This window comes from Lonchura striata, chromosome 3 (assembly GCF_050655825.1).
Source record: "Lonchura striata isolate lonStrDom1 chromosome 3, ASM5065582v1, whole genome shotgun sequence".
NCBI classification, from domain to species: Eukaryota; Metazoa; Chordata; class Aves; order Passeriformes; family Estrildidae; genus Lonchura; species Lonchura striata.
This window is the reverse complement of record NC_140705.1, coordinates 75,424,947-75,438,458: the sequence shown is the minus strand read 5'-3', so window position 1 is coordinate 75,438,458 and position 13,512 is coordinate 75,424,947. Positions and strand designations below refer to the sequence as shown.

The 13,512-nt window shown below is 43.6% G+C and overlaps 1 protein-coding gene across 8 annotated transcripts in view; it reads right to left on the bottom strand.

The window, feature by feature from the left end:
* Positions 1-925: 925 nt before the first annotated feature.
* The window catches only part of FRMD1 (FERM domain containing 1), a 40,950-nt gene continuing 28,363 nt past the window's right edge, over positions 926-13,512 (bottom strand). For 4 of the 8 annotated variants that reach the window (XM_085575480.1, XM_085575481.1, XM_021544196.3 and 1 more), the window contains 8 exons: positions 11,813-11,968; positions 9,456-9,521; positions 9,179-9,247; positions 8,817-8,991; positions 7,597-7,932; positions 7,328-7,456; positions 5,885-5,964; positions 926-3,876 (listed from right to left, as the gene is read on the bottom strand). In XM_085575480.1, the coding sequence (XP_085431606.1) occupies positions 3,589-3,876; positions 5,885-5,964; positions 7,328-7,456; positions 7,597-7,932; positions 8,817-8,991; positions 9,179-9,247; positions 9,456-9,521; positions 11,813-11,968 (1,299 nt within the window). In that variant the 3' untranslated portion in view covers positions 926-3,588. The remainder of the gene's footprint in view (positions 3,877-5,884; positions 5,965-7,327; positions 7,457-7,596; positions 7,933-8,816; positions 8,992-9,178; positions 9,248-9,455; positions 9,522-11,812; positions 11,969-13,512) is intronic. The other 4 variants (XM_085575484.1, XM_085575485.1, XM_085575483.1 and 1 more) reach the window with 1 other exon arrangement.

Here is a 13,512-nt window from a genome sequence, read left to right as displayed (position 1 = left end):
TTGTATACTGGAAACATAGCATGTACTGGACAAAAATATGAAGCACAAGAAAGGAAATCTTAAGAATAGAGGTAACACTATATACAATACCAAAGTACATAAAAAGTAAATTTTTTCCAGAGGAAAAAAAAAAAAAAAAAATAAGAGGCTCCCAGTGAGCAAGCTTCTTCAAAAAGAGATCCAGATAGTCCTGCAGCAGTCCTTCATAGATTTATGACCCAAGAAAAGAAAACTTTGCTTTATCCATGCCAGACTCCTGGCCAGCAGGTTAGGTGACCTTGGTGGAGTGCTCTTGAGCAGCACTGTGCATCCTGTGGGCTGGCAGCTGTCCTTGGATGCAGCCCCCGGAGGATGCTGACAGGATCTCTCTACCTCCTTGGGAGTTCACAGGCTTGGTTTACTTGACTAACCACCAGGAGCAGCCTAACTTGTCTCTTCAGTCAGATTCAGCCCCCTTGAGCGTCCTGCTGACTCCAGCCTGCTCAGCTGCGTTAATACCTGACATACCCTTTGGCATCGTGCTACTGAGAATAGCAAGGAGGAACAGGATTGTTCCAGTGACTGCAGTGCCTCTGGGTTTGTCATCACAAGCTGAGCTCATATGGATTAGTCTGGCAGCAAATTCATTTCTACAACCCATTTCAAACGGAAGACACAATCCTCCTTGGACACAAAAATGGCTACACAATTACCTTTTTTCTATCCATACTTTATTGCAGGTGTATATATAATTATTTATATTTTATTTTAAACAAGAAAATCCTTTCATGGAAAGGAGAAACTTTTACCATTAAAATAGAGTGATTATAACATGAGTATTTTACAAATATGTACAAATATTGGCAGCTAGTTTCTAATATCAGCTGATAAATGCTTACACACTAATGTCTACCAAACTATCAAGCCCAAAAATAAGAGACCTTCTAAATCCAAGCAAAAAATAAATTTATTACTAGCAGAAACAGGTGGTTTTGTTTGTTTTTTTTTTTTTTTTTATATGAATACAAAAGTTGCATAATAGATATTCACAGTGCTCATTAGCTATTGATTAATTCTCAGTCTATACACAAAGTGTCTGGTCTCCCCTTCATATGCATATATCACTTACAGTACTGGAGGGAACTGCACAGACCACAGAGAGAAGACAGTCAGACCTGTAGAGTTTGCCTTCCCTACCAGCCATGAATAAATACAAGAACTCCTCAGGAATGTCCAAGGCAGTGGAAGTTCATGCAAGAGTCAGTTACACTGGTTTTGGGCATTGGTGCATTTTGTAACCAGTGGCAGCAGGATTACGTGCTTCACCAAATCCTTTGGATGCAACTGCAAAAACAGAACAGTGAGGTGCCTGGTGGCAATAAACACTTTTGTGATGTGGTTAGGCTGAAGCAGATATGGATGTGATTGTCTTTGAGAGAAGTGTGCACATGGTGCACACACATTTTATGACCATTTTCCAAACAGCTATACCCACTGAATTTTGACCTTTTTTTCCTGTTAACAATCATTCCCAGAACCACAAGTAACTGTACATCTGTGTGGGTGGGAGAGCAGCAGGTTAGTGGGGTCCCCACTCCAGACCTCCCCATCACATTTTCACAGACAGGTACTGCTGCAAGGCTGCTCCCTGTTGTACAGCCACTGGCCTCCTGGATCCTGGCCATGCCCATCTCCCGTGGCTTACGGCCAAACAGGACCCAGGTAACAGGGAGTGACTGACAGTGGGAGGACTGGACTGTTCAAGAGCAGCTAACCAGATTTCCTTTACCCATTTAGATCCATTTAGAAGAATTTATTTTGGACACAGTAAATATACCTCAAGTACTCTTTGCAAAGGCATTTTGGCTTTGTTTGGAACAAAGGAAAAGAGGCTACAGTGAACACACAGTTCCTAACTGTTCATTAGAACAAGAAAGAACAGTGTGATCAAAGAGGGCACAGTTAATTAAGTCATGGCTACAGTGCACGCAGCTTGCGTCTGGTGCTGGATTCATCTTGTTGGATGTAGATCAGTAGAGCCCACTTCAGTAAATGCAGATGCACCTGCATGGCCTGTCTCTACATCCCATTCACACAGAAGTAGCAAGATGATGGACTTCGAGGATTTCCTACTTTAACGATTTATGAGAATGCAATTTACCAGACAACTACTGAGCTTGCAAGCCCACCATCAAAGCAGCAGCTCAAACCTTTCCTGAATTATGCCATCTTCAGCTTTTGATGACATGCAGAATACACACTTCCCCAACCAGCAGAATAGTATTCCCCTGCTTCTAGAGTTTGCCAGAACACACCTAGATGGTTGTCAAAAGCTGGGCACAAAGCTGGGCCTTCAAGTACAAGCTTCCCAATGCTGGGAATTGATGAGGGGAGGAAACCAAACACATATTTATTTGCATGTAACAAGGTAGCAGAATGTTTTCCACACCAAATGCTTGAATCAAACAGCATAATTATGATTATTTCCCTAGTGAGAGCCAGCACAGCCAGATCCACCACTCTCAAGATCACCAAAACAAGTAACCTTGGTCTGTCACACACACACCCTACACTTGCACCATCATCAGTCCTGCAGCACCACACACACATATTTGCATGACCTATCCATGACTAAGTAGGGCACAGTCACTCTGTCTGTCCTTGCAAAGTGACTTTCTCCAGTCCTTACCTGCCTCCTAAGCAGAGGGAAAAAAATCTAAGGAACAGATTTATTAAAAACAAAGAAAAGAACAGCATTAAAGTATGAATCAAAGTTAAGGGGCGATCATGCCTGGACAAATTCTCCAGTCACACTCCTTTCTCCCTGCCAATTAATGCTCTTGCCCTCTGTACTCTCAGAAGCAGCCGTCATTTCTTTATCTCCTCCCTATCTCCCCAAGAATATAATGCCAATCTGCATCACAGCAGTAGTAGACAGCTAACAGTTCCATTTGTTGCAATAAAGAAAAAAAAAAAAGACCACACATTGTATTTGGCTGGATGCTTACAACAAAATAACAACAACAAAAGAAGAAGCAACTGGCAGAGCAGGTCTTGCTCCCAGTGCAGCCAATAAGCAACTTGTGTTCATTACAACTGAAGCAGGCCAGATACTTCCATACACAGCCCTCCTAATGTGCTAAGAGTATATCCTGGCCTGACAGCTGCTGGCAATGTTGCAGCAGCACAAACTGAAGACAAACTATCTGTACACTAAAATTAAGAGACATAGACCACAAGAGAAAGGTAGGAACATGACGTAGACTTTACATTTCTGATTAATCCATTTAGACAAAGTTTGCTTTACTAGCCCAGTGTCAGTTTTGGTCCGCTATTTTTTGGTTTTTATGTTGGTTGTGTCCCTGCCAAGGGTGCAGGCCACTTCCATTTTCTGCTCAGACAGATACTACCAATGCCAGTGTTAAGTGCTACACTCCAGTTGATTTGCCCTGTAGCCATGTCTGCAGAAGTGATGCCACTTACTGATACGGAGCTGAATAACAAAGCCGCTCACCATCTCCTGCAAGAACCAGAGTGACATCACATGTGTTAATGAGGTATATATTGCTATGATGAGCTATTTCCTGGTCTGGAAGAGCTCCAATCTCATTACACCACAAACTCCTCTGGGAGCTGGTCCTCTCCCAGAAGATCCAAGGAGAGGCAGTTCATGGATCGCTTCCCGTAAAGGGCAGACTTGGTTTTGCAGTCCGCTGTAGAATACACACAGCCGTAGACAGACAGCTTATCCTCCAGGCTGCAGCCGAAGGTGTAGCTGTGGGACGTGTCTGAAGACAGTGTGGCACTTAGCGATGGGTGCCGGCGCTTGTACAAGCGGATGTCATCCAAACTCTGGCTGTGCTGGTCCATGCAGCTTCGGCTTTTAGGCGGTCTGACCTGCCAATTCAGCAAGACACACACTAATAAAAACAATGAGCTCAGACACAGCCTAAGGATGCTGCTTGTGCATGCTAAAAGTTTCTCAAGATTGTTTTTTCCCCTCTTTCAAAGGAGCCCCACCAGCCTTCTGAAAGGTGTTGGCTTAAAGAAGGAGCTGTGAACAATTCAGAAATTACAAGTGCATTAAGCTGCCATGTCATGTTGAGCTGGATCCTGATCTGTCTGCCCTGTGTCTCAAGTGTTCAGTACAATGGATGAAACACTTGACATATACTGACACCTGAATGACCTCACACTTCTTGGAAGATCCAAGCAGTTGTCCTCAAATGGACAAAGTGCACTTAACAAAAAACTACGCCAAGTGCCTGAACACATTAAGTCTAATGAGCTGAAAGGCAGGTTCAGAAGGCAACCATGTAAACTAATGGGTTACAGTGTCCAGTAATTGCCACAAACAGTTTCATCTACATAACACTCTTCCATAAAGGGCAGCAACAAATCAGAAGGAATTCCCAGAGGCACCATCTTGCTACACAAGCCTCTGTGAAGGAATTATTGACCAATTGAGGGTATTTCCAGCATTAACAATTGTATTTTTTTACTTGCTCTGCCTCTTTAATAATCACCTGTTAAATGCTAATATTAAGGCTAATTTCAAGAATATAATTTTGAAACCAAGACACTTTCATTGGCATTACAGAAGACTTTCTCCCAGTATCACTTCTCTCACTGCCAAGGGAAGGGAATTTAAAAACTACCCTGAGGAAATCGGGTGCTGACTCAGCTATACTCCCAGGAACAGGAATATGTTGCACTGTCTAATCAACTCTAAGGCAGCATTTAGTTACATGGCCTTGTAAGGAAGATTTTGACAGTTTTCTAAGGAGGCACCATGTATGTGATGCACTAAAGCGGTAGCCAGGTCTATGCAATCATAAAGACAGTCCTGTGTTGAGCAAAACCATTTTTATAAAATAGATACCTCATGATCATTTAACAGCATAAGCATGGTAACAACAGTAACTTTAGAAACATCACAGCTTTAAGCAAGAGTCCTACTTCCAGCCATGAGCTGTTAAGTCTTCTACTCAAATAGAGAATTAAATTCATTATGAGTTGTACTGTATGGTCTTTAGCTTTGGAAAAAATAACCAAGATTTTGTTCATGTCTCCTACAGCACTTTATGGGCTATTTTGCTGATAAATGAAAATTTCTTTAATTTTTGACTGGGTCCAGAAAGAAGCATGCAAAATTAAAAACAAAGTCATAAGAAGTGATTAAAATCCTTGTTATGAGTTTTAGAATTCTCTCAACAGGTAAGGAAAATTTGGATTAAGAGAGGGAAGAAAGGGTAGAGGTGCTTTTTTTTTTTTTGCCTTTTTTTTTTTTTTTGGCTGGGTTTTTTTCAAAAAACCACAACATTTTTCAAAAAACCACAACCCACTGCAGTGGATACAGCTATACTTTGAAAAGAAGTCTTAAAAAGACATTTTAATAAGCCTCTTCCAAATATAACTCCTTCTGTGACGTACTTTGACAAATATAGTTTGCCTTTCTCAAGTGTTTGATGAAAAGAAAACCTTGACAAGGACTTTAATACACACAGCCTATAATCATACAAATGATGTAACAACTAGAGCTTGAGCATCTGGTTTTGCTTTTATGTAAGCTACTTCTGGCTTCAAGATGATCAAGTTTGCAACTCACATCCAAACTGCATCTTTGCGCTGTATTGCACTGAAAATCTGGAAATGATTGATTTTCCATGTCCCATCCAGAAGACTAAGGTAGATAATAACTTTCTATACTATTCTGAGCCCAAATGCTGCTCTTATCCTACTCCTGAGAGCGGTAGCTGGCCAGCAGCTGGTTTTGATTACACCATGTAAAAATCAGTCAAACCCAAACTAATCCATGTGTCCTAATTTGCAGCTGTCTCCATTACACTAGACCTTAGTTCAATGCTCACACACAGACCCTTTTGCTGAGCAACCTCTTCCTTACCTGCTGAAGGGATTCCACACTTTGGCCTCTCATTTTGATTAGTGTGACTTGCACCACAGACAGAGATTCCGGATTTATAGCTGCAAAGGAGAAGCAGGAAGTGAAAAGCATTGCAAGTTTGAGGCTTTGTGGGCTGTAGAAAAGGGAAGTTTTTCTCACAGGCCACATTCAAACAGTGGTATCCTCTTAAGATAAATATACATCATTAAGCACCCTCAGTGCTCCAGGAGTTTTGCTCACAAGTACTCGTTTTTGGCCCTAAAGATCAACGTTTGAAAACTTTCAAGAAAACAGTTTCTTACCAATTTGCCCCATTTTCACCCTTCTACCTTTGCTATAAAGGCTGTATATATTAAGGCCAGACAACTCCTGTATAACTCTGTTGCCTAGCATTCCCTGTATCACAAGCCACAAAACTTTACCTAAGAGTTCCTGTGACCATCCCATTATTCTGTTGTTGGAGTCCAGGACACCCCTCTGGCTGGCCTGGCTGTCTCAAAACCATAGCAGGGGTCTCAGAGACCCTGGCAAGAAGTCAAAAATATTTGTGGCTTCAATTTTAGCCTGTGGAAAACTGTCAATTTTGTACAAGGAATTACAAGTCACAAGGGTTTGAGTAATGTAATAGGTGAATTGACACAGGGTGGAAAAAATAGAATTTTGGAGTTTTTAAGATAAGGGGTTCAGGGGACAAGATGGAGGGATTTGGGCATGTCCTGACCTTCTTCTTGTCCTTCATGTCTTGCTGTGACAGTGACACTTTTCTATTGGTTTAAGGTAGAGACACACTGTCCAACATTGATCTTATGTTGGGAACTGTAAACTGTCTTAGGGGAACTGTAAACATGGTACACATAGTTTTGAGTATATAATGTGGGAGCTGCTCAGGACTCGAGGACAGACTGTTATGGCTTCTCTACTAGGCAGACCATGGCAGGTCAGAGAAAATATTACAGATAAGAAGAAATAAACAACCTTGAAAACACAATCAGAAACATCCCAAGACTCCTCATTTAACTGTGTTTGGGCTAGAGAAGCAAAGACTCTTTCGAATCTCTCTTGGGGTCACCCTGACCTACAGGAACCCCGAGAGAGAAATCCACATTCTGTGTTTGAGGCCCTTGGCTATTTTGTGGCATACAAGACATTAAAGCATATTACTTCCCTGCAAAAGGTTTACCTCAATTAACTTTTTGTCATTAACTGAATATAAGCTTGGCACATTTAGAGAGGGGAGACTTTGAGGAGCAACACTGTACATACAATACAGAATGCTGGCCTGTAAACTCTAGATGAGCTGCCTGCAAATCCTGTTGCAGTAGGACAGTAAATAGCACTGGTAGCTGTTTAGAAGGAGATAAGAGTTTTTGTAGATTGCTCAGATTATGCCTGTTGCTAGAGCCTTAAAGAACAGCATTGAGCAGCAGCAGAAAGCCATCTCACCTTGGCAGCTAGCAGCATCTAGAGGCAGGGATTCAACAGATTCTCCCACAGTGGCCTCCTCTAACTGGTTTCCCTCTAAAGGCTCATCTACAGGCATCTCCTCTGGCTCATCTACTGCCAGCTCAAGCTCTAGGAGGAAGAGAGCAGCAGGAGAATAGTTAGCATTACACTTGTGCTCCAAGCTGCTGTACAGTCTCTTACTCCCTGCCCTCCTGCAGGAGAAGAGAAAAATTGGCTTAGAAGTTGCTCCACATGTCCAATTTCTTTACCATCATCCTGAGCATCATCTTCAGCCCGCCCTTTGCTGCCACTGTCAATGCCAGAGCTACCATAGCTGATGGTTGAGCTGCAGGATTTCTCTTTCCTGTGCACCCGGTCAATGCTGAAGGGCTCATCCACGGACATTTCCACAGACACGCGGTGCCTGGAGTCAGCCTCGATGCCCGAGGTGTGGGAGCTGCCGTGACTCCCGGTGGACTGGCACGAGAGGCGGTTATCCCTGCGGCTGCCCCCGCTGCTCCCACTGTCACGGGAGTTCTTGTCACACGGGTCCAGGTCCATGTCTAGAGTGTCACTGATATAGGATTCCCGGTAGCGCTTCTTCTCTGAGGAAGAAAGAAGGGAGAAGCCAATAAGAACTTTAAGGAAGGTAACAAAATATATTCAGGAAGTTCTGTTGGCTTCAGCCAACAACTAAGCAACAACCGCTGCAGCTACTGAACAAATACAGGGACAGTTTTGTATTTTGTTTGCTCAACAGATGGATGCTCAGGTGGTTGTAAAAGAATTAGTCATACTCACAGTAAACCCAGCATCTCCTAAATTGGAACAGGCAGGTAGAGGCAGTTATGATACAGAAAACAGTAGGTTTCAGAGTGAAGGTCAATAACAACAAAGCAAAACAAAAACGGGGAATTAGTGAAATTTGGTGCTCAATCTTTAAAATCAGGTGCACTGATTGGTTCTTGAAATACCCACCACTATATGAAATCAGCTCAGAACAAGATTCCTGTGGCTGGTATTTGGTAATGATTTATTATTTCTCCCATGGCATGTATCTGTTGATGGTGGATTAAGAACTCCATGCGACACTAATGGACACAAAACAACTGAGGGCTTTTTGCCCACAGGCACTTGATCAGTGAGCCTTTCTACAGGTGACTGGCACGTGCCACTGGTTGCACCCACACAGCTCAAGGCCACTGCTGTAACTGCACTGACGGGAAAGACAGAAACCACTTGAAAGGAGATATCCCTCTACTGCTCTCACACAAACACAATTTCTGATCACAGTCTAGAATGTGGGAACCATAAATACTTCTTAGGAATGGACTTGAAACACACCTAACACCTCTGCTTCTATTACTGGCACCCCGATAAAGCAGAAACACCATTAATTCGATGAGAGTAGGCACCATGAAACAACAGGAGCGACTAACACACTGCATTCTTCCTCTTACTAAACTCACTTGGGTGTTCCCTAACATACCTTCAGCCTCCTCCAGTTTTTGGATCTGCTTCAAAACTGGCTGAATATTCAGAAAGAGCCGGTGGCTGTTGCTGAGTAGCTGCAGCAAATGGCGTGACCTGAAGGGGCAACCCGTGTAGTAAACCAGTTTCCGTGCAGAGGGCAAACCATCTGGCTGGATTTCAAATTTTTTCCCCTGCACAAAGAGGAAAGATGCCAAAGAAATGAGCAAGAGCAGATTTTCAGCCACACAGCTACCAGAGATAGCTGTGGTCTCACGCGTGCAAGTGACAGGACCTGACACAGTAGCACAGGCAGGCCGAGAGCTCTGCCACATCCCAGGCTGGCAGCCACTGGCAGATGGCCTCCATTCCATCACTCACCAGAAAGGCCAGCTTCCCGATGTGTGACCAGGGAAAGTCGTAGAGGAGCTGGCGAACGTGATTCACCTCCTGCAACACATCAAACTCAGAGTGACACAGGGACTGGCAGGTACAGGGTGGAATCAGCAATGTGCAAAGAATTTGCAAACAACCAAGAATTTGAGATATGTGGAGCCTGGGGTTTGCAGGGGAGGCAGAGGAGCCACGGTGAGGGGGGAGGACAGGGAACTGGGCAGAGTTAATGCTACACCAGAAGGCTTTCACAGCAGTCTGTTACCTGATAGATGTGCATTCCTCTCAGGGTCAGGCCCAGGATAACTGTTGGTCGATCCTCCTTCTTATCCTAAAAGAACAGAAGAGTCAAAGGTTAATCTACAAAGACCATGCTCTTGTTCTGGCACCTACTGCAGGAGAGGTAGCAGGACTCCTCATCACACAGATGCCATCAGCTCATTTGGTTTTTATTATGTTTGTTAAGTGCACCTTGCCTTGTTGACCCTTGAAATACCTACACCTAAAATCCCCTCAATACTGGGAGGCTCAGGCATTTCACCAGCATATATCCTCGTTGCCCTGGACAAGGAATCCTGTAGATTTGAGAATGGTGGACAATTACTGTTCTCAGAAGTACCTTGTAAACTCTCTTGTAACCACTCTCCCCCCATGAACATGCACCACTCTTGCTCTCCAGGTGACAGAGAGCCCAAAACAGAAGGAGAACCCATTCCCCTCTCCTTGCCACAGCACTGCTGTTCCCATCCAGGGATTTGTTAGATCTTATATGTCCCTTGGTTGGGGGAGAGCTAGTCAATGCCCAGTTACTGGGCCTTTCATTCTAACATTCGACCTTGGTGTTGGGAGTAGGTGGTTTTACATGAGTTTTATTACCCAGGTTGAAATACTGTCTGACTTTTAACTCCTGCTGCATCTTGGTATGACATACTTGGCCTCTATTCAGATTCTTTTGCTTGAAGACCAACAATATAATAAACCAATTCTTTCAGCTTCTTCTAACACAGCAGAGTTAGCGAAGGGAACACATACCTTTTTTTTTTGTTAGGAGGAAAAGCAGAAAGAAAACATGGGGGTAAAGATGCATGGGCTCACAGAGCTCAAACTTTATGCCACAACTTTCTCTCCTCATCTGGCTTGCAAGATACAAGCCTTATGCCATCCTATTACCACCCCCTTTGTCCCTGGTACCATCCATATCTTCTGCTCAAAGTAAGAAACATTAAGAAATAACAAAAAATATTTTCTGGCTCCTAAGGACAAAGAGCTTTGTAAATCAGTATTGGTCTGAATGAGAGATAGGGGGTGTGTTGTGTTTTCTTTTGCAGCTCCTAAGCTCAGTAGAAGCCATGAGGAGGGTGTTAAGACAAAAGTGACTGCTTTTGAAATCTCAGAGCAATCAGAACACCAACACCTTCACCTGGCACCTCTCTGCACTTGCTCAGGCAATCTGTGATGCAAGCATCACCCAGGAGGAGCATCTCTCACCACAAAGTGAGATAACTGTGTCACACAGCAGGAATAAGACTATTAAGGGTCAAATAACACATGGAAGAGTACATGATGCCTAAATTCAAGGCAGACAGGAATTTAAATACTAAGAGCAACCAATTTCACAGCCTTGGTGTTTTCAGATATAAAATGTATCATGTCCTGCCAGCTGAATTTCTTATAGCATTCAAGTGTAACTAACTCTCTCATGACTGCATCACTAACAGCATTAAGAATCAAAACAGAGAACAGAAGAGAGGTAGGTGAGCATCTTTGGTTTGCAAGCAACTAAGCCTGGACTACTGATCAAAATTTATTTTCTCTACAAAATGCATGTTTCTTCAGTAATGGAAGCTGTTAGATATGTTCAAAGGACATGTATACTTCCCAGACACAATTGCCACTGAGCACAAAAACTCAAAGTTTAATTATGAGTCTGACAGAGGAGAGTATCTCCATTTGGAAAAAAATCCTAAGCCATTCCTAATTGCATAGGCAGGTTTCACTCACCTAAGTGGAACAGAAAACTTCTCATTACCATTTCTATATCTAAGCACAGCATGTGAAAATGAACCACCTTCTGTTTAAACAGGTTTGGGTAAGAAGTCTAACAAGGAACAATGTAGGAATTCAAAACTGCCAAGAAAAGCACATAGCTAAAAAATGCCAGCCACTCTGGCAGGGTTGGAGAAGGAATGGGATACAAAAGTTGGAATGACTCAGTGTCACCTTCAGTTATTACACAACATTTGTGTGAAAGCTGGCCGACCTCTTGTCATTATTTCAATGAACTACAACAAGGAAAAAAAAAGGCTTAATTGACTTCTCTGGTGCAATTCTACTGACAGGCAGGGACAAATATGAAGTTTTGCCATTCCTGTGGCTAGTTCCTGCTGCCATTCCTGTGGCTGAGGAACAAAACTAAATTCCAGCTACATCTGTATATTGGTGACATCTGTATATTAGATTTGTTTGTGGGGACAGCCCTCATTTAGCTGAGCATTTTAGATTTGTTTGGCCTCTCTAAATCAGAGGCAACCATCCCTCAAAAGAAACAGAAAGAGAAAAATGCCATGGTGCACTCAATTAATGATGGGAGAGAAGTTCAAAATAAGAAGCTCTTTGTTTAACCTTCTGCAGCCTGTAGAAGTGGACAGGCACATCTTCCAGCAGGCAGGACTCCTTAATGAACTTCAGCACTGCTTCCTTAGCGCTCAGGCCTTGCTGTTCTCGGTGCATCTCTGGGGCATGTTTCAAGATGTAGTCGCTCCCCCTCTTTGCAATTATCTAAACCACAAAGAAAACAAACAGGTCAGCAACTCTTCAGCAACCCCCATGAGAGGCAGCTGTGATCAACAGCAAAGCAGTGGCTAGAGGTGGAGGAGGTTCATATATTCCCTCAAGATGTTGGTCTGTGTTTGTCTCTACCTCCCTGGAGGATAAGCTTTTCAAACCGCCCAGATGACACCGATGTCTCCAAACAGATCCTAGTGGCAAAACTGTAACAGACCAAGACTACAGAGATCGTGTCAGCCTTTTTCACTTTTAAGTATTGGAATTAGTTTTCCTAACTCTTGGCATCCATAAATGTTTATGGGCAGATAACAAATACTCCTCTGCATGCCAACACAATCAGCAGCAACATCTCTGCTGAGGCAGAAATAACTAGGTTTTCCTTTTAAGACCAGAAACTACACATTAGGCTTATTTAGCATTTCCATTCTCAAAGGGGTGGATAACACTATCTCAAGGTATTTTTTTTATCTATTAGGAGTGGTTGGCAGGCACGTGGCTTCACTAAGCAGTAGGAAAAACCTGCCCTGAGCCTTTTGCTCCTGCCCTGCAAGCGCCCAGTTCCCATGTTTGCCCACGTGTCCTCTTCATATACAAGGATACTGCACAGCTCAGCCCTCTCCCATACTCAGCTGGTTCCTTTCAGGCTGTGAGTGGCAGTGACAGGTAAGAGGGATGATTGGCTGAATTCACTTCCCAACATCCCCCACCACCAGGATCATTTGAAACTGGATTGCACCAGGTACCTGAGAATATCCTGCCAGCAACAATCTGTCCTGGCTCAAATCACAACCCCACCACCACCCAGTTCCCACTTATATTTAATATTAAAGCCCCTGCTTACTCTGCTAACACCTTTGCCAACCCTGCCAGATTGGTTGCCCTCCCACAAGGAAGGCTGGCCTTGGTGGAGGACAATATTGATGCTATCAGCTGTGCAGTATCAGCAAAAAGAGATGTGCCAGCTCCACGGTTCAAACCTGGGTGTGCCAGCCCAGGGCAGCAGTGCCTCTCCTCACTGGCACAAGAATTGCAGCAGCCCTTGGCCAAATGATATGAAGCACGTGTTGAAGGAAGTGATTGTGTTGGAGGAGGAGATTACTCACTATCTCCCTGTGGGAGCCCAGGGGCAGGGAGAGGAGCGTCCTCATGCCTGCCACTGTTTGTAATGATGTAATAAATCACCCACATACTTGTGGCTCAGCACAGGTGAGCAACAGTCTGTAATACACCCTTTAACTGCCTCAAACAGCACACAAGACCCACCATTTCCAGCTCTTTGTTAGCTACCTCCTGACAGGCACCCCATAACAAAGAATGGCATGGGATAACAGTCTGTTGCTGGGAGAAAGGCACACTGATGCACAGCAAGGCAGGCAAGCTAGGATTTGTGCATAAAACAGATACTGGTCTTCAGGACAAGTCCTGTCACTGGTCTGAACCTTCTCCCCAGAGCAGAAGACAGTGCCATCTTACAGGGGAGATGCAACTTGCCTGGGACAAGCAGCTAGCTAACAAGAGTCTTAGCTAATTTGCTT